The sequence below is a fragment of the Sciurus vulgaris genome, assembly GCF_902686455.1.
Source record: "Sciurus vulgaris genome assembly, chromosome: 11".
NCBI classification, from domain to species: domain Eukaryota; kingdom Metazoa; phylum Chordata; class Mammalia; order Rodentia; family Sciuridae; genus Sciurus; species Sciurus vulgaris.
In genome coordinates, this window is record NC_136472.1 from 70792741 (window position 1) to 70814951 (window position 22211).

A 22211-nucleotide genomic window follows, 5' to 3' on the forward strand; every position below is an offset into this window, starting at 1 on the left:
TGTTAGATAGAGGCATGTATCTTAAGTTCTCTAATACAACGTGAGCAGAGTAACATATAACACTTCCAGACTATATTGTCAGAGAACAGATATTTGTTTTCCTTCTCCCCTACCCACTGACTAGAATCCAAATAAGTCAGCGAGCAAAATTTGGTCAGGGCAGTGACGAGCCTGCTACCTGGATTCTTGAATAGCTTCAGGAGAAAGAACCTAACCATCTACCCTAAACTATTGCATGAAAAGTAATGGACATCTATGTTGTGTGAGCCACTGTAGTTTACATATCCACATTTTAGCTGTTTAGCCTTGATCCTAATAGAGAAGTAGTATCTTGCAGTGAGATGTTACTGTAACAAAAAACTAATACAGAAGACAACAGCTAAGTGGCAGAATACCAAGTGGTGAAAGGTGCTACAAGAGATTGAGAAACTAGTAATGCTTGTTATACCATGGCAAAACATTCGTTGCAATGTTGTCTGTGATAACAGGGAAAACTGACCAGGCTATATATCATGTGGATATTGGCCAGGTTTCTCAATCTTGTAACTTTGATTCGGATGTACTTACTGCAATGCTTGGCACTTCAGTATGAGTTAGACGTTGTTGTTTTTATGATTTGGGATTGTCAAATCTATTACCATTTTCTCATATATTATTTACCCTTTGCTAGAATGCTTAAAAATCTCATCCCTACACTAAGACCAGGTAAACATTCATCCAAGCTTTTCTCTATTATATTTACCTTCAACAATCCTATCACTTACGTTATGTTGGTATGATAAACAGACCAACATTTTTCTTTTTCTATAGAGCCTTGACATCACTTCTTTCATAATCTGATATTATTTCACTGATTTGAAATCTTACCTTTTCACAGTTTCTTTATGAATTCTTTAAAAAAAGTTTTAAATTTTTTTATTAGTGCAGTATAGTTACAAATAATATTGGGGTTTGCATAAATTCTGTATCTTAGAGCAATCATGTCATGCTTGCTGAGGAAATGAGGTGAGAGTTCAGTATAACAGATAAAGTTCTTAACTTTCATAAAGCTGAGGGAAAATCCTAGTTGATAAGAATACTATCAGCCATATGCTTCTTTCACTTAAAAGATTACTTTTCAGGGATCACATGTTGTTGATATTCTCACCATGTACACTTTAGAGCATTTTTATTGCAGGAAAGAACCAAAAAAATCCCCAAAGCTTCCCATTATGTTTGCACGTGCTTTATCAAATGAAGACAAAGGTAAGGAGGAAGAACAACCTGTGAGTTTACTGCTAGCAACTCCCCATGTACTGTCAACTTGTATTGGTTTTACTTGGTCACTCAAATGAGGCAATTCTCTCTTCTCTATATTAATGCCTGAAATATTAAACAACAAAAAATATATATACACACATACCTTAAGCGAAAACACTAATCTAATATTAGTACTTAAAGGGCAGAAACAATTCTGTATTTTTTTGTTTGTTCATCTGTGTTCACCTTTCACTATTTTGTTAAGAAAATTTGGTTAATATATGTAAGAGCTTATTGATAATAGATAAGACATCAAGTTATACTGATTAAGAAGATGGTGGAAGATGAGGAAAGGTAGAAAGAGAAATGAATAAAGAAATCCTATTATGCAGGAGGCACACATATTTACAACTCATGAGAAGAATGTTGTTAGCCCCATTTCCACAAAGGAAGACACGATCTCACAGTTTAAGAAGCATAAAAAAGCACTGGAAACCCACTCCTTTCTTCTAATTTTTTTCAAATGTACAGTACATTCTTGTTATCTGTAGTCACCCTCCTGTGCAACAGCACCGGAAATTCTTAACTCCCGTCTAACTAACTTTGCGTCCATGGAGCAACCTTCTCCAACCCTGTCCCTCTCCAGCCTCTGGTAACCTCCACTGTACTCTCGACTTCCATGAGATCAATTCTTAGTTTCCCCATCAGTGAGATCATATGGTACTTGTCTATTGAGAGCATTTGTCTCAATATTGATAACATTTGTCATGTTATCGTAGGTGCAGAAGTACTGCACAGGAGAAAAAGACAAAAAACCCTCCTCTGCATGTTATGTCAGGTTGTCATAAAATGATAAACATGGTAAAGGGATCAAGAGTGAAGATAAGATGCTATCTTATACTGGTTATTTAGGGAAGGTCTTACCAATAAAGTCATATTTGAGCAAAGAGCTGAGTGAAGTAAGGGAGAAGTGAGCTAGGTAGTATCTGGGGGAGAAGTGTAGTATCTGGGAGTGAAGTAAGGGAGAAGTGAGCTATGTAGTATCTGGGGGAAGAGCTTGCTTGAGGAAACAGCAAGTTCAAAGTCCTGAGGTGAGAGGCACTTGGTGTGGAACAGTCAGAAAGCCAATATGGCTGAATTACAATGAAGCAAAGAGTGGCAGACAACACAGGACCCTGATAAAAATTTTAAATATCAAACTGAATGAGAAGAGAAGTTGTTAGCAGGTTTTGAGCAAAGGAGTAACATAATCTAGTTTAGGTTTTAAAATCATCACTTTGGTTATTGTGGGAGGAATACACATTGAAGGGAGGGGTGGAAGCAGAGAATCAAAAGACTTTAAGTATATGCAAAGATAATGGTGGCTTGAATTAAAATAGTGACAGTAGAGGTGAGGGAAAAATGCTTCTACTTAAAAGAATTACTGATGGTAAGATGTAGGGTTTGGAGTGGGGCAGAAGGATGACTTCTAGTGTAAGCAATTGCAAGGATATAGCTGCCTCCATTAAGAAAAGAATAAAAGAGAAGCAAGTTTGTGAGGAGAAAATCAAAGGTTGAGTAGGTGACCAGTGGCCAGGAGAGGAGTGATATACAGAAACAGAGCAAATAAATCAACGTATTTAGGTTGTGGAATTCAAGTTTCTCACTGTTCAAGATAGCATCTGCATACAAATAAAAAGGGAGGGAGGCAAGTTGGGCGCGATGGCACATGCCTGTAATCCTAGCTACTCAGGGTTACTCAGTAGGATGAGGCAGGAGGATCACAAGTTCAAGGCTAGCCTGGGCAATTTAGTGAGACCATGTTTCAAAATTAAAAAAGGGCTGGGGATGTAGCTCATTGGCAGAGCACTTGCCTAGTGTGCACAAGGCCCTGGGAAAGAAGGGAAGGAGGGAGAGAGGAAGGAAAGGATTTTAAAAGTACTGGATTGGAATTAGACAGCTCAATGTAAATTTATGTCTATACACACAAAAAAATACAGGTATATGGATAGATATAAAAATAGATACAGCTGTATGTGTGTGTAAAAGACAGGAAAAACCCAGGTGCTTTTCCTACTCTTCCTTACCAGTCAATATTATTAACACTTCTGATATCAGATGTGTGTGACAATTTTCCAACAGACAACTACTGAGGGTTCTCTAATTCAATTCCATTCTGACAATGTCCTCTGGATAGCATCAGATCTTACATATTAAGACCTCAGTCCTATAAGAGTGCCACTCCCTTTCAGATGCCAATCACAAGTACCAGGTCATGACTTGTATTTCTGATCAACCACATGAAAATTGAAAACTGTTTAGCTGAACCCTCCTTGGGTTTTATTAATCTGCTATAGTGGCTTGCAGAACTTGGGGAAATACTTTATATACACTTATGCATTTATTAGAAAAGTTATTACAAAAGATACAGATGAACAAATAGCTAGATGGAAGAGATGCATACAGTGAAGTGTGGGAGGAGGGGTGGAGCTTCCATGTCCTTTCTAGGCACACCACCTTCCAGAAACCTCCATGTATTTACCTATCCAGAAGCTCCCTGAACCCTCTCCTTTGGGTTTTTATAGAGGCTTCATTATGTAGGCATGACAGATTACATCATTAGCCACTGGTGATCAACTCAACCTTTAGCCCCTCTCTCCTTCAGGGAAGTTGGGCTATAAGTTCCAACCCTCTAATTACGGTTGGTTCCCAGGGCAACCATCCGCCATCCTGAGGCCATCCAGGAGCCCATCAAGAGTGGCCTCATTAGAACAAAAGATGCTCCCATTATCCAGGAAAAGGATTTATGTATTCTGTGTCAGAAACTGGAGAAAAAGACCAAATACTAGAACAAAAGATTCTCCTAGTGCCCTTGTCTCAAGGGTTTTAGAAGCCAACACCTGCAGTGGGGAGGGCAGCAGAGACCAAATATATATTTTATACATCACAACATCACAGTATACATATATAATTTCTCAGAAATGGTACAAGAAAAGTACACAATAAGTATGGAATGTTTAGACCAGAAAGAATGAATGATGGGAACACAGAAGAAGGACAGGAGTCAGCTTAAAGAGATTTTTGCTAGTTGCGTATGGGGCGATCTGAACATAAAAATAAATAGAGCAACAAATTTCAATCCATTAAAGAAAATAGAAATCTATGAACATAATGATCAAGGAAGAAATGAATGAATGAATGAGAAGGGGAGAATATAAACTTCTCCCTTAGAGTTCTAACTAAAAAATGTAGAAGGAATGAGGAAAAATAGAAAATAACTATTTGGCAACTATCATAAAGGTGGCTGAATTCAGGAAGGTTCACTTAAAGCATGCTAGGGCTGATGGGTGGAGATCTGATGAGGAACACAGTATTGGCACAGTCTCCTCACAAAATACTATTTCTTGGTCTGTTTGGACTGTGTAACAAAAGATCATTAACTGGAAGGTTTATAGACAACAGAAATTTACTTCTTACACTACAGGACGCTGGGAAGTCCAAGATAGAGGTACCAGCGGACTCAGTGTCTGGTACAGGGTGTACTCCCTACTTCATAGACAGCATCTTTTCACTGTGTCCTCACATGGTAGAAGGAGCAAGGGGCCTCTCTCTCAGGCCTCTTTTACAAGGGCATGAAACCCACCATGAAGGCTTTGCCCTCATACCTTATTTGCCTCCCCAAGATTCTACCTTCTAATACCATCACCTTAGGAATTAGGATGTCAACATATGTATTTTTGGGAAACACATTCAGAAATAACACTATTACATAGGAAAGAAAGATGATTTCATAGTGGGAAAAAACCTAGCAGATAGCAAACTGACTAGGTAATCAAGATTAACATCACCAGGGATGAGACAGGTGATTATATCATACACTTCTAGATATGGTATACACAGAAGACACAGCATCTTTTCTGAGGTTTTTCTGCCAAGAATGCATGACTGGAGTGTCACCCAACAGAATCAAAGGCTGTAATCTTTAAAACTGTCAAAGTTATGAAAGACAGGGGGAAAAAAAAAACCTAAAAAACAAAACAAAACTCTTCTAGATGGAAGGAGTCTAAAGAGATATGCAATTAAATTAACCAGAAAGAGATATTTTTGAACATTTGGTAGAATTTGGATTGGGTGTATAGACTGGATGATATTATATAATCGTGTTGATTTCCTGATGTGAATGGTTAGGTAGAACAGCCTTGTTTGGGGCATATAACTTTTGGAGTATTTAGAGACGATGAGGCATTAAGTCCACAATTTGCTCTCAGCACATACCTGTAATTCCAGTGACTTAAGAGGTTGAGGCAGAAGGATCACAAGTTCAAGGCCAGCCTCAGCAATTTAGCAAGACTCTGTCTTGTCTCAAAATAAAAAATATAAAAGACTTGGGATGTATCTCAGTGGTATAGGGACCCTGGGTCCAATCCCCAGTACCCTCCCCTCAAAATAAAAATAAAACAAAACCCCCACCATTCAGAGAATGGTCTCTTAAACCTTCCATGTTTTACATAGTCACTTAAAAGTGATCAGATTTAAATTATCTTCAATCAGATCTCCCTACTGAAAAAACTATCCTGGATTCCATCTATGGAAGTAAGAGCACTGGACTAGATTAGTCCAGTTATTTTTCTGTTTCAACACTTCTACAGAATATGACATAGGCTTTGTGTGTATGTGCATGGGTTGTGAATCTTTCTACTATCAGAAGCTTGATGGGAGGCTCCAACCACTTGAGATTCATAGGCCTAGAGAGTCTCTAAGGTTCTATCACTACTTTTTACTCATCTGAAAAATTTTAATCTTAGTTTAGCTGTTATTCTTCCATTCATATAATGTACGGTCTTTGTACATCAGAAAGACTCAGCCCATTCTGAGATTAACAATCCAGACTGTCAATTTAGATTTGCTCCTCACAGTCACAGTCAGGAGCCACACTAAACACAACTTGCTTCCAATAAACTGCACATAGCCATTTCAAAGAATCTGCTCCTAGTAGCATTCTGTTTCCTGAAAGGAGAAATAAAAGTCAGTCCCTGGTTCAACTGAGATCCAAACAGATTATGTAAAATGCATGCTGATCAACAGAAACTAAGACCAAGATTGCTAATGGATCTGGACTTGGAATCTCAAAATACTTCTTGGCGTGGTATTCTAACAAGCTGCCATTAATTTATTATAACAGGCATATAAACTAAAATCTATTTGCCATTCCTATTCCTTTAAAGTTACAAAGATTTCCAATAAAAATATTACCCATTATGTAAACCACCAAAAAAGTTCTCTCTGCCTTGATAAAGTTGGGGTAGATGTGGGTAAAGAGTATAAAATAAAGAAGAGAATAATAAAGAATCCCTGTGTTTGAAATATACTCTGATAATAAGGATGCAGGTATTCTTTGGTAAAAAGAATTCTCAAGTTATATGAAGGCTAACCAGAAACATGGGGGGGTCAAAGCAGATAAAGTGTGCTTAGGAAGGGAGGTGCAAACACCTCTTTTACTCACCATTCTTTCCTACCTTTGATCTAAAGCACTTCTGGTTGGTCACACAGTGGATACATTGTTACCTAGGAATGGGGAGGTCCTGCACAAGTAAGGAAGGTATCTTAGCACTGCTCACTTCCAGTGCTTCTCATCTTCAATACTGTAACTTTGGACCCTGTTTTTCTTCTTTAATGTTCAGTTTAAATACAAGGGTTCTGCCTTTCCAATTCTTAGCTGCTCTACAGGTATATCATCTAGGTGTTTCCTGGTCATTTTGAACTCTGTATTTAGTCCTATTTTAAGTACAGGAAGTATGTGCAATTGAGAAATAAACAATTTTGAGAACTGAATATTAAGTGACTTAAAGACAGCAATATTCCCTGCTCTCTATTACCCAAATCTTTTACAGCAAGTTATTAAATAAACCACCCTGAACAAAACGTAAAGTTAATATCTCTAAACATGCTGTCATTTTTGTTTAATCACCTGTCAAGAGAATCATAAGTAGTCAAACATATCTTATGGCTTCATACAACTTAGTTTGTAAATTGAAAGTGGTACTGAGATAAACAGCATGTCACCTATCACTTTCTCCTCTGCATTTCAATTCAATGTGTGAATGCTGTTTCTTCCTAAGAAGACTAAGCTCTCTCTGCAGTAAGACGTTGGTTCTATTCCATCTCTAAAAGCATCTAAAGCATTTAGGTAGTCCTTAACAAGTACTGTTATTGAAATGTTCAATTAGATCTTCAATTTTAGTATTTAGAGTTTCTTCCAGCTGAAGATAGTAATAAGGTTATTTAGTATATGGCAGAAGTTATCCAAGGTGAGATTAAGAGACAACTGGGACAATCTTCAAGGTCTGAATTATTTTCATATTAATACTAAGACATCATCTGCATTTTCCACTTTCATTCTCTTACAAGCATGTAGTGGAGTTTTAGAGGCTGGATAACAGGTGAGAACACAGGTGCTCAATAGTAGTGAAATCTGTACCTGGACATTCTTGTGTCTTAAAGATTTCTCAATTTAAATTTCAAACACAGTATTAAGCATAACCCACATCAATAAAAGTTCTTTGGGTTCTCAATAATTTTTAGGAGTATAAAGAGGTTCTGAGACACAAAAACTTAAGAATCATTGGTATGGGCTGCTGATAGTCAATGTAAAAGAATAGAGAAAAAGTACAGAATATATTTTATATAAGTTAAGTGTTGACTCTATATTTTGAGATTTTTTTCTTCAATCACTGTCAACTAAGGACATAAACTTTAAGGTTTCCCCTTTACTTTTTTCAGTAAAAATGTGACTTATGTAAAAAAATGACAGAGATAACAAGACTTCTATTGACTTCTGGAAAAGATGGGTGAACAAGTAGGTTCACAATTTAAAAAGGTAGAGATAATCACCGGGAGTCATCATAGGTTAAATAAAAGTCACAATAAAAAGAGGTCATAATGGACTCTACTTATTTATTTATTTATTTTTGTACCAGGGATTGAACCCAGGGGGACTTAACCACTGCTCCACATCCACAGTTCTTTTTAACTTTCATTTTGAGACAGGGTCTTGCTAAGTTGCTGAGGATCTCATGGAGTTGCTGAGGCTGGCCTTGAACTTACAATCCTCCTGCCTCAGCCTCCAGAGTCTCTGGGATGACAGGTGTGTGCACCATGCCCGACTCCATTTATTTTTTAAATATTTAAAGTTATTAGACTGTAATCTGCCAAAAAAAAGTGGAAGTGACCCTGGACAAAAGGCATTACTGCAAAGTGGTTAGAAGTGCATGGAAGCTAGGCTGGTTGAACATATGGTTTAGCTGTTCCTGTGTGACCTGGGCAAAAATCTTTTTTATGTTTCAATTACTTCCTTGATAAAATAGGGATAATGATAAGAGTATCTATCCACAGAGAATTGGTAGGTTAATGAAAGTAAACAGTTTACATCAGTGTCTGGCATATACTGAGTCATTTATAGGTACTTTTTATTAATAGTCTGTCTTTGTTTAACTGATATATTTCAAATATTCAGAAGAGTACCAGGCACTAGTAGACCCTGAATGAAATTTTCTGAATTCATAAATGTCTAAGTACCTTATGATAATAATAATGATGACCACTTTTACATTTATTGTGTGCTAACTATACAGTGGGTAGAGGTGGAAGTACTTACTATACTTTACCTCACTGAATATTTCCAAATTAACTGGGATACTTACTAGCAACTTCATACTATGGACTAGTTATATGAGGCTTCCAGAATGGAAATAATTTGCCTATGTTCACAAAACTATTAAGTGATACAATCAGAAGTCAAAACAAACTTACCTTGCTTTAAGACTTTTCTTCTTTAGTTGTTATATTTGATCATGAACAAGATTTGGCATAATGTGGGTTATATGAAAACTCTGCACTGTTGATAGCTTTCACTACTAATAGATTCATGTATTAATATACTTAACAGATACGTATGTTGGGTACTATGCAATACTGCTATGAGCAGAAAACACACAATTTTGTTTTTTAGAATTTATAGTATACTAAAAAACAAAAAGACGATATAATCAAGAATATGAGTACAAGTTAAGAAGAATATTAAAAAACCTGATACTAGGAGAATATATAATAGAGGAATGTGATATAGTTTGGGGAAGGTTTGCCTACAGAAATAGATTAGAATGGGATATGAACACGATTAAGGCTTAAGAAAGAGTGCCTAGTGCACGTAAGACCCTGGTTAGATTCCCAGCACCAGGGGAAAATGCAGGAGTTAAAAAAGTGAATGTGAATGATAGCAGAATGAATCGGACATTATTACCCTATATGCATATATGGTTACACAACCTGTGTATAAATACAATGGAATACTATATCATGTACTATCAGACAAATGAGAAGTTATACTCTATTTATGTATGATGTGTCAAAATGCATTGTCATATATAACTAATTAGAACAAATTAAAAAAATAATTAAAAAAAAAAAAAAGGAAAAGGAAAGTGAATGTGGATAGTGAAGAGGCCACTGGTTTAGCAAGGACTTTGGTATGGTTGAGAAACTAAAAGAAGGAATTCACTTAAGGGAGAGATCTGAGATGAGAATAAAGAGACAGGTAGGTAATAGTTAATAAGCGAAAATAATTCAAATGTTACTCAACTAATGAATGGATAAATAAAATGTGGTATATCATCATTCAGTCATAAAAAGGAATAAACATGAACCCTTGGGTTCAACTCCCAGTACCAAAAAAATTTGTATACACACACACACATATATATATATATATATATATAAAATTTGAGGAATTCCACTTCTGGGTATATATCAAGAAGAATCGAAAATTGTAACTCAAAATATGTGTTCCATGTTCACACAGCATTTTTCACAACAGCCAAAAGGCAGAAGGAACTTATGTCCATCAATGGATAAACGAAAAAAAATGGTGTATAAATACAATGGAATACTATTCAGCCTTATAAAAGAATGAAATTCTGACACATACTACAACATGGATGAACCTTGAAGATGTTATGCTAAGTTAAATAAGCCAGACACAAAAGAACAAATCATAATTCTACTTTTATGAGATACACACTAAAACCAGGATGAATATTATGAGATATCATTCTTGTGATTAAGATAAATGGCATAAGAAAGATTATCTGGGTGGGTTTAACATAATCACACTAGCCCTTTAAGAGCAGAAAGTTTTCTCTAGCTGACAGTAACACAGGAAATAAGAGATTTAAAATTCAGGAAGTGGATTTGACAGACATTGCATTTCATTGTATGTTAACTATACTTCACTAAAACTGATTTAAAAAGAAAAGCTGGTTTCTTTAAAATTCTTACTTTTGTCACCCTATATACTACTTTTTTTTTATGGACAAATACCTTTATTTTATTTATTTATTTTTATGTGGTGCTGAGGATTGAACCTAGTACCTCACATGTGCTAGGCAAGTGCTCTACCACTGAACTACAACTCCAGCCCTATATACTACTATTTCATAAATAGTTTTATATATGCTCTGCTTCAGTATCCCTGTTGATTCTCCAACAAAGACACTCAACTCATCAGAACTGGTCACTGCAGAGTGTAAACAGATTACCAGGATCTGATTTACATTTTTAAAAGATTAGTTGAGAAAATTTAGAATGAAGATCATCCAGATAAAACTTTAAAATATACAAGTAATTAGTTGGAATATCCTTTTTTCAGAACCTGTTTCCAAACTATATTTCAAGGAACCATAGTACTCAGCATAATGCCTCAGGAACCACAGAAATAAGTAAGAGGGTGGCACAGGCAGGTGAGAGGAGTGGGGAACACAGAGAGGAAACAGGCTCTCAAGTTTTATAACCAAATAACTTCCCCTTGGTCCATAGAGGGGTCTGAAAATATTTGACTCCTAAAAATATTTTAAGACAACTGTTTTAGAAGTTTGATAAAGACTGTCAAGAAGAAAAAAAATCTAATTTTTTTGTGTGTGTCATAGGAAGCCAATCATAATATAACCAATATAGCAGAAAAAGGATCAACTATCTCACATTCCATAAGCCCCTGGGGAGCTGTTCCAGAGAATCATAACCTTCTTGTTTGTGGTTCACTGATGGCATGGATTCTACCTAATTCATTTTTGTATCATCAAGTGCCTATTACTGAGTACAAACTCAAATGCTTGCGGAGTTGAAAATGATATGCAAATAATGTTAAAAGGTAAGGTAAATAGCACTGTAACAGAAACTGGCCCTCTGGTAAAGCTCCTGCCATTTCTAGGTAAATTCCCTCAAGAATCTCCTGCACAAGAGAACCTGCAGGTATGTACACAATCAATGATAGCAGCATTGTTTATAAAAATAATGAACAATAAACAACTAAAATTTCCATTAAGAAAAAGGGTTATTTACAACATATACATGATGAATACTAAATAGCAAAGCCAAAATTAAAATACCATATGCATAAATCTTAACAAAATGTTGAGAGGGGGAAAAAAAGCAAGTTGTGGAATATCATAAGGTATGATGCCATCTAAGATAATATTCTCTGTTGTCAGAGTAGTGGTTACCATTCAGTGGATGAAAGGGATGTGTTTTGGAAGGAGTCATAAAGGAAGCTTTAGTTGTACTTGTAATGTTCCACTTTTGAAGTTCAGTGTTGAGTAAATTGGTAGTTATTTTATTATCTTGTGAGAATATTTATGTAGCTAAAAAAATTCCATAATACATTTTTTTTAAAGATCTACATCAAAGTCAGAAAACCAAGGCCTGTAGGCCAATCCAGCCCAACCTATTTTTGGAAATGCAAATACAAAAGTTTACTGGACCAAATCAATATTCACTGTCTGTGGGCTGTCAATGACTATACAACAACAGCATAGTTGAATGGCTACAACACAGAAACCTAAAATATTTACTATCTGGCTCTTTATAGAAAATGTTTTCCAACTTCTGTTATATTATAAGGTACAAATAAAAGTAAGTGTGCAAGTGAAGATGGAATTAATACAGAAATAACAGAATGTAATCATGGCTGTGGTTATCAAGAAAAACAGTCAGTAGTGTTGATGATGGACAGATGAAGTGGAAATGGAAGGAAAACAAGTAAGAACTAAGCTCTAGCGTACTACTGTCTAATAGAACTCTGAGATGATGAAAGTACTTTATATCTGCATGGTCCATTATAGTGGTCACTAGTCACATGTGGCTTCTGAACACACAAACTGTGGCTACTGTGATCAATAAGAATTTTTAAAAATTTATTATTTTTTTCAAATTTTATATATTTATTCAGGAGATTCAACTGTAGAATTAAGTTCTTTTAGCACATGAAATCCGAAGTTTTGAAATGTTTTTCCTCAGCAATTCTGTTTATTATAACTTTTATAATCCTGAACAGATTCTCTTATCAGAAGTTTTTCATGCATTCAGATATTTTGCAAATGTTTGATGTGATCAGTAATAAAGGTTGCAATAAAGTAGTGGCTATGATCATAACCTTCCTATAATTGAAAACCAAGAGAAATTTTCTTTTCTGTATAGGCAGCTATGAAATTATCAGTGAGTAAATGTTCATCTAGGAGAAACAGATACTCTTTCCCTTGTCCAATGGAGAACCTGGATAGGACTTCACAAGATGGGTTGCATCATATTCCTCCCATTTATTTTGATCTGTTCCCAAATATCTGCTAAAGGTTTGTTCATGTGTCCCAAGAACAGAGCACTGGGTTGCAAACTGGAGCAAATGCTGACACAGATTTGTATTTTCCAGGATTTTTTAGCACAAATTAGAGCTCCATGACCTCCCATGAAGTGGCCAAAAATAGACATCCACTGGGGGGTCCAGTGGAAAACTGGTATTTATGAGTTGGGAAGCTTCTTTGTTACCCAAGAGCAAATTCTGTAGTTAGTTTCCCAAGAATCTTCAGTGATGTTCACATAAAATCCAGCACCAGTGCAGACATCCCAGCTCTCCATCTTCTCCTTTAATATTGCAGCCATGAGGGCTGGTATCTGGAGCAAATGACAAGGCCGTGTTCTAAGGATGCTTGAAAATAACCAGATTTTGACATAAAATTGTTCTGTGCAAATTAAACCAGGCTATCAATGTAGTGTAGGGCACTTTCCACTTTTTGCCTTTGATGGTAAGTAGACAGCAAATTTCATTTTGCAGTGTCATGTTCAAAAACTTTCTGAAGTCCCCCAAAGCACCTGTTGTTGGAAATCTGTTTCAATGCCATTCTTCTCCTATCCAACAACTATCACAAGACAGATAAGCCTATGGTAGTGGTAGCTCAAGAAGTAATTGCAAGGAGATGGCAGGGCCTCAATATTGGCCACCTGGCCCTGCCCACACTTGGGCCCAACCCGTACACCTAACCCCATGGCTCTGCCCTCCTTGGGCCCAAAATTTATTCATTTTTAACTAACTTACATAGTCACATGTACCTAAGGACACCATACTAGACATTATGGTTTCTAAGCCTTGGAAGCTAGGTTGACAGTACTTATCACCTAAACCCTAGGATGGGGTGATTACTGGTGGAAACCATGGGGGGAAGGGAACGAGCTGCTTCTAATTTAGAAAAGTTTCTGCCACAGATAGATAAAGCATAATGGATATTGAAAATGTTAAGGATAAGACTGCAGACAAATTTGAGAATTGTACAGTATTAGGAGAAACTGGGCCAAATGATTACTTTCCCCAAGATAAATGTAAAGAAAAAAGGATGTAAAACAAGAGAAGCAGAGAGCCAAGCTTGAAATCTGGGGATTTTAATGCTAATTCATTAAATGAAAAAGTGTTACCAGATGAATCAGAAGTACACCAACTAGAGATGGCAGAGAGACTAGAAAAGCCACAACTCAAAATAAAAATGAAAGCTGTACAACTCAAATGAGGATGACTTTTGGAATAATTAATGCTTAGCCAAAAAAGCCAGAAAAAGGACTTGAACACCAATAATGTTTTTCTCTTCATTGACCACCTCTCCCCAAAAAGAGTCTGCAAAAGATATGCCAAATTATCATATTTTTTAGATACTGCCATATAAAGTTTTTAAAATTACTTTGTCCAAATATTAACTAGTCCAGACACATTTAACTTTCATTGAGGACAATAAACATTTGTCTAGAAATAAGCTCCCAATATTATTAAGCTTTTAAAGTCTTTCATTAGATTGGCATTTGTTATATTTTTCTACTCTGATGTACTATACCTTATTTTTCTTCATCCAAATCACAAAGAAGATATTGTATGAACTCTTAAAAAGAAAAATATTCAAAAGACTAGTTAACTATCTCACTTTCTAGCAGCCAGTTAAGTTGCTCTCTATAGGTCTGATTAAACTGGTTATCTCATTTCCAGGGTTTAGCAATAGTTTTTTTTTTTTTTTGTTTAAGTTAAAAAAAAAAAAAACAAAAAAAAAAACCAACTTGCCTTACAATATACAGACACAAAGCAATATATACTTAGTATCTGTTCTAATCAATACTGGTGGCTTAAGGAATAAAAAGAAATTCCTTGGGGAAGCTGTCCAAATATTTATATTTAGGCAGAAAATGATCATCATTTTCAGAATAATTAGAATAGGAGAGAATGTGCAGTGTTCAACTAATAATTTTATTCTACAGTTCTCAGAAATTATGACAATCACTGTATGCTACTTCTTGTTATATTAATTTTTACTACCAAGGAGACTGGAATGGTATAGGAATAAGAAAACACCAGGGTGTTTAGGAGAGAACACAGGCTCTAAAGTCACAGAGACTTCAAGTCCTAGCTATAATATACCTTAACTGGACTTTACTGAGTCTCTGATAATTGATCTATTAAATATGCATAATGATACTTATTAGGAAAGATACTATAAAACTAAATAAATAATGGTTTTAAAAGTACCTGTAGCATCTAATAATGCTAGGCACCTTAAATAGTTGCTCCATTCTCACTCCCAAGCACTGAAGTCTCTTCTACACTCTCCTTCTCAACAACAAAACAGACAGAAGAAAATAAACACAACCAAAAAAAACCAAGACTTATCTAAAATATACTAGAATTTCTTTTATTTACTTTGCATACTGGGGCTTGAACCCAGGGGCACTCTATCACTAAAACCATATCCTTAGTCCTTTTTATTTTGAGACAGGGTCTAAGTTGCCAAGGCTGGCTTCAAATTTGCAATCCTCCTGCCTCAACTCCTAAGTCACTGAGATTTCAGGCATGTGCCACCAGGCCCAGCTAGAACTTCTTTTATTTAAAAAGACAACATGTAACATGTATACAAAGCTTCAAAATGAACAAAAACACTTTCATCATCTTGTGGCTCCTAATGGAAGCCAAAAGAGAAAGATAATGCACAACTATGTTCCACTTAACAAAGGAAGAAGAAATAAGTCCAGAGAACCAGCATCATGTAAAGAATTAATGACACCAACCCTTCTATTAGACCGGCCAGAGCTGAAGTCAAGCTTTATCTAATTTCCTCATTTACAAAGTGGAAACTATTTATCATGTGAGGATTAAAACAAGATTGATTATTCATTCATTTGTTCATTAAGTATTCATTCACAAACATTTATCATGCATTAAAAATATACTAAACTAGGTAGTAAGCATAAAATCACCAGTGAAACAAACAACCACTGTCCTTATGGAAAGTATAGGTGAGTGGGAGACAAGGCACCTATCATATAGTCACAGGTCTAAGTAAACTGCAACTATACTAAGTGCTACAGAGATGAGATAAACCATTTTCCTGGGTGGGAGGAGTAACCAGATTAAGGAGGTCAGTGAAGTGTTCTTCAGAAAACCCCCTAAGGAAAGAGATCTGAAGAAGCAACTTTAGAGGGAGCACAGGGAGCATGTGGGGGGAGGGGGTGGGGTGGGGCTGACAAGCTCAAAAGGAACAAGCTAAGAATATCAATATTGGGACTTCCCCCACAAATGAACTACCAAATTATCTACACTGAAACTCCAAATTGACCAATTCTACCACAAACTAAGACACCATACAAGCATATATAAACAGAAGTAACTTTAAAGTTAATTCTATTACTGATAGCATAGGAGTCAAAAAAGTAATATATAATATAGTCATATACCATAGAAACTTTGTATAAAAAAAGGAAGATTTAGGGAACAAAAGGGAATAATTAGACAATAAAACCATTTTGAAAAAGTTAAGCATTCAATAAAATAGTTAAAGGAGTCTCCCAGAAAATAGAGCATAATTACAAAGAATGAATAAGAGGAAAACGAAATTTAAAGAACCAGACCAGGAGACTCAACATGTTGATAATAAGAGTTCCAGAAAGAGAAAAACACAGAGAAGAATTAATCCAAGAAATCCAAGAATACTAAGAATATTCCATAACTTATAAAAAGGAAAAACAAACAAATCAGATAAAAAGAATCCAAGAATCAGGATGGCTCTGAGTTCTCAAAAGCTGTATAGGAAACAGGAAAACAATGGATTATGGATTCCAACATTTCCAAAAATTGTTCAACCTTTAATTGTATACCCAAGTATAAGCACAGAATAATGACATCTCATAAACAAGCACCTCAAAAAAGCTTACTTTCCATACCTTTCTCAAGAAGGTACTAAGAAAAAAGAAGACATATAATACAAGAAACTGGAGATCCAGAGAGGAGACAGCAAAGGGAGAGCTCAGGACAACTTGCTAACATCAGACAGAGGGCAACTAATCCAGACTAGAGGTGTGTAACTCAAAGACAGACATGATGAAGGTGTCATCACCAAGATCCCAACACCTGCCAACATAGCAACAGAGTCCAAGAACTACAAGGAGAAAACAGAATAATCAATTGTTTTGGCGCCTAAGATGGCAGAAGGGGACGAGATATGATCCAAAGTCAGACAGAAAGATCAGCTTTGCACGATAGGAAACACTCTGGTACTTAGACTCTTTTAAGCCTTCAACACAGATGAAAGCAGGCAGTGGGACAATACTGGAGCTCCCTTTCAATGGTTTCTATTTTCCCTGTAACTTAGAAGGAAAACTCATTTGTTAGCTTGGAGGTGCAGCTCAATGGTAGAACACTTGCCTAGCATGCATCATGCCCTGGGTTCAATCCCCAGCACTGCCAAACAAAAACAAAACAACTCACTTGTTGAGTATGAAAGAGAAACAGTAAGTTTGAAAAGTAGGGAAAAAGTTAAAATAATTGTTAAAAACTGTAGGAAACATTAACCAAGGAGATACAGTCAGATATCTGAGCAGTGTTGAGGGCCCATTTAGGACTGGTTCCACTATTAAGTTAATGATCATGAATTTGCTCTACTGAAATGTTTCCTTTAGCATTATTTACTATTTAGATGCAGATACAGATAAAGAGGTTATCTGGATTTATCCAGAATTGAGATTTCATTTCATTTGCAGAAGGTCAAAGACTACAGTACAGGTTAGGGTATTATTTAAATAATGAACTAGGAACTCTAACCAGGATAAAGATAATGAAAAAAGATAATGTCTGATGTGGTTAAGATAATACCAGGGCAATATTAAACAATAACAAGGATAACTAATATTATTATTAACCACAGTCTTCTAGGAGTGACTTTATTTTTCTAATTTATCATACTTTATATATTTTTTCTAATCTATAAATATATAAATATGAGCTCAGATTGAGTTTTTTGAGGATGTGTAGTGTATCTTACTTGTCTTTGCATCTTCCAAAGACCAGCCCAGTGCCACACTGTGACTGTTAACTTTGTGAGATTAAGTAAATTAATCAACTCCCTTGCTTCTAAAATGTCCATATAATTTTTAAAAAGATTCTAACTAGGACATTATCACCTTAACATCTACTCAGAAAAACAGACATTTCTAAATAAGGCATCACCTTTCAGTGATGGAAGCCAACAGAGTTACAGATTGAAGTTTTCCAATACTGTAGGCCCACAGAATTAGCTTGCAGAAGAAAATAAGTTCATACATGCTACATATTTAAGGAATTTCTGCCTTAAAGTACCATTATAGGGTACCTAGTTGATTTAACAATAATGTTTCATGAAATGAAAAACTGGAAGCATAATCTACCTAATGCTGATTAAAAACAAGCATGGGGACATCAAAGGAAGTTCAAGAACACATAATAATCTGACAGTTGGCCAGGTTCATTAACTTCCTCTTTGTTTTTGGCAGAGCACAGATCCCCTTGATAATTTCTCCTGGTTTATTGAAGGACATCTTCTTTTGGAGTAGATTCAATTCTGAAAACATAGGATTTGGATTAGGGATGTAGCTCGATAATAAAAACTTGCCTAGCATACATGGGACCATGGGTTTGATTCCCAGTACCACAAAACGAAATCGTTTGTTTGCTTATGGGGTACTAGGATGGGCCCAGGGCTTTCCACATTCTAGGCATGCACTCTATCACTGAAGTTACTCTCAGCCTATATAAGATTTTTGCTGCTGTTTAAGCTAACATTAGCTCATTTAAAAATATTCATAGGAAGGGGACACCTGTGCCATTATAAAAACTAAATGCTATGTATGTTTCTAACAATTCTGCTAATGTTTCTAAAGCCTTAATTGGTCTCCACTTAGAAATCAATGGAATATTGGATCCCACCTTAAGGTTTAATGAGTTACTGTCTTCATGGTTTTCAGAGACTGGCTGAAATACTAATTGCTTTTGTATTAATTGTTTACAAAAAATTAATGCTTTGCTCTCTTGTTTACTGTTGATCTAGCATGATCCCTGCCCTATGTATGCCTTGTCCAGTTACCCACCAATGGCAACCATGGACCTCCTGACTGCCCTGATGCTGAATACCCTAAACTGTTCATGCCCCACCTGATAACTTCAGGTCACTCCCCACCAACATCTTCCTCTCTCAGGAGGAAGCAGCTTGGAGATATCATTGCTCATTTTTTTCATAAAATGAAAAGTAGAATTTGAAATATAACAAGGGGCCCACTTCATGCCCTGAATAATAGCCCTGCTGCTCTAAAAATATATGTTCATAGGGAAAAAATCTATATACAGATTAAGCAAAAAATTCAAAATCTGAAACACTTTTGGTCCCAAGCATTTCAGATAAGGGATACTTAACTTGTAGATTATCAGCTTTGATCTAATGATAGACATGTACAGGATACAGGGTATCAAAAGCTGTGCTAAGAAGGGGAATGGGGGAAGAAATGATAGTAGAGTAAAACAGGCATTATTACCTCATGGACAAGTATGACTACATGACTGATGTGATCCTTCAATATGCATAATCATAAAAATGAGAGATTATACTCTATGAGCTATCAAAATGTATAAATGCTTTTTACTGTCATGTATAACTAATTAGAACAAATAAAATTTTAAAAAAATTTTAAAAAGCTGTGCTAAAAATCATCTTCAGTATTTGCACTGTTTGAAAGTGAGTATACATATTTCCCTAAAGAAACCACACTAAAATGAAGGGAGGCCAATTCCCAGGCATGAAGCACTATGAAACACCTAAAAAGATGCTAAAATATCTAACCCCTATGTCCAGTACTCTATGGGGAAAGGCAGAGAGCTCTCATTTGGATATCAAAATAATTTCCCATCTCACTATTCTAACCTATATTCTAACCAACAGAAGTCACAACAGGTCAAATGGTAGGAAAAGGGGATTTCAGGCAATAAACAAAAAGGAAGAAGTTACTTCTTAGTCCAGTTTGACTTCCTCCAACAGTCCTGCCTTTTGCTGAAGGTCCCAGGAAATGTTCCATCTTTACTTTCAAATAAAGAACTTGTAGTTTCTGGATGGAGCTGATCTCTTTCCCAGAGCTTCAGTAGTTTAAAAAAAAAAAAAAAAAAAAAGTGCCTGTGCCAGTCTTATCCCCATTCTCAACTGCTGTTTCGTAAAATAAGCAATTTAACTATAGCAATACATGTATTGGAGTCATTAAGAACTATATGTTTGGGAGGGGTGCACTGAAAATACAAGAGGAAAACAAATAATCCAATTTTGGGGTTTTTGAGAAAACAGAAGAAAATGAGATGCAATTCAAAGTGGAGTTGCCTGCCAGCAAGAAGAGGCAGCATGGCAGTAGGTTAAAATGGATTTCTTTTCCTCCCCTTCCCCCTTTCCTTTACTTCAGTGAAAGTTAAAACAAATACAGGTAGTATAGGAGGGAAGACCAGAATGGAGTTTGGGTATACAAACTATAATCCAATCTATCTGTATTTCAGAGTAAAACCCAGAGTTGAGACATCTTCTTATAACCACCAGCATTTTTTGTTTGTTCCACAGGCAACTCAAAATCATCAAATATTAATGCATAATTTAATCTACTAAGGATAAAATTATGACACTTAAAAAAATCCAAGTTTTTTCAAAAATAAAAAATAGCCAAAATTCTGGTTAGTAATTACTGTAATTCAGATTTTTTTAAGAGATACACTATAAAAATATAAAAGTATACTTTTTCATTATATGCCTTTTGGTAAAACCTATTTTTATAAAAATATTTTGCAGAAAATAAGGATACAACCTAACAAAAAATGAAACTATGCTGAAATTTCAGCCTTTCTATGATAATTCAGAAGGTACTTGAAGATTCTGTATAGCATCAATATTTTACTGATTCTAATGACCTGAATCTCAGGAAATAGCTAAAAAGCAGTTTCCCAGCTTAAGAATTATCTCACACCTTATATATCAATCTTGTCTTTTATATATTAATAATCACTATTCAGCAACTATCTGCTGTGACTAAGGAATAATGCAATCCTTCACTGTGCTTTGGCCTTAAACTTTTTCTCACATTAAAAATTAATTCCAAATTACCTGAAAACAGAGGTTAGCCACCTATATTGAGTACTTTTCAATGAAATACACAGTAGCCTCATTAGTATTCTAAAGACTCAATCCTATATACACAACACCCAGCTCATAGATTGTTTTCGTTTTTAATGAAGTAAAATTATCACAGACATTAGAACGGTATTACCTTCATAATGTTAACTAAATCTGTTTGATAGTAGCGATCCTGATGTGCATTTGCTGCTGCTAGTGTAAGAAGATAATCATTCCTTGCGTGGGTAGCTTTGGAATTACACTCAGATCGCCGGGCTTTCAACTAAAACATAAAAGGAAAAAATCAGTGCAAACTGATACTGCATGGAAAAACACATACTACTACTTCTCTTAGTGGGCAGTTAATGGCTCCTCACCAAGAGTAAAGATAATAATGTGGAGAAAACATTTACATGTATATAAAAATTATACTTCAGTATTGAGAAATGAAATAGTGACTGGATACACGAGAAGAACATTTTAAAATATTTATTATTTATATTTACTATACTTCCAAAGTTTTCTAGAGAACTGAAAAATATTTTGCTTATTCAGATGGGAAAATAAAGGTTCAAAATAAAGGTACCTTATTTTTTTAAGACATGGGTAAATTTGCAGGCATCAGATAATAGTATTTTAAAAATCAACATTCCAAATGTACCAGAAGAACCTCCTGCTGGTGGGGAGCCTGGCAGCAAAGTAAGCTTAATTGATTGGTATTCCACAGCTTGGGGGCCCATCAGAAAAACTGCACCAGCCCAGAAGGCCTGCTCAGAGGTCTAAATCTGAATGAAATGATTCTGCAGAGCTTCTGAAAGCCCCTGCACTTTGTCTCTTAGACTGAGTTAAAGATACAGACTATGTGAGTTGTACAGAATCCAAATTTACTCCTCAAGCAATCTTAAGAAGCAAGTTATGTTCATAGTGTCCATGCCTGGGTAAAAAAAAAACCTATCCTTACTGAGTTAATGACTTTAAAATGCTTCTCTAAGGTAGAATAACTACACTTCTACCTTCAAAAGACCCAAACTTTTTAATATATGCAAGGTTTCTCAATTGTAAAATACATCTTTAAAAACTCACCTTCACACTTGCTTTCTGTAAACTGATTCTTGATTGAAAAAGACTAAGTTTAGACCTATATAAAAATATAAAAGAATGTTTAATAAAATTTTGTCATAAGATTACTAATTG

At 35.5% G+C, this 22211-nt stretch overlaps 1 protein-coding gene and 1 pseudogene across 2 annotated transcripts in view; both read right to left on the bottom strand.

The window, feature by feature from the left end:
* The window catches only part of FCHSD2 (FCH and double SH3 domains 2), a 245161-nt gene that overhangs the window by 97587 nt on the left and 125363 nt on the right, over positions 1 to 22211 (bottom strand). Inside the window, 2 exon segments of the mRNA XM_079103793.1 lie at positions 21172 to 21300; positions 22101 to 22155. Of these exon segments, the coding sequence (XP_078959919.1) occupies positions 21172 to 21300; positions 22101 to 22155 (184 nt within the window).
* Positions 9924 to 18653, bottom strand: LOC306640002 (S-formylglutathione hydrolase-like; annotated as a pseudogene). Its single transcript has one exon. The product of its transcript is annotated as an S-formylglutathione hydrolase-like (transcript).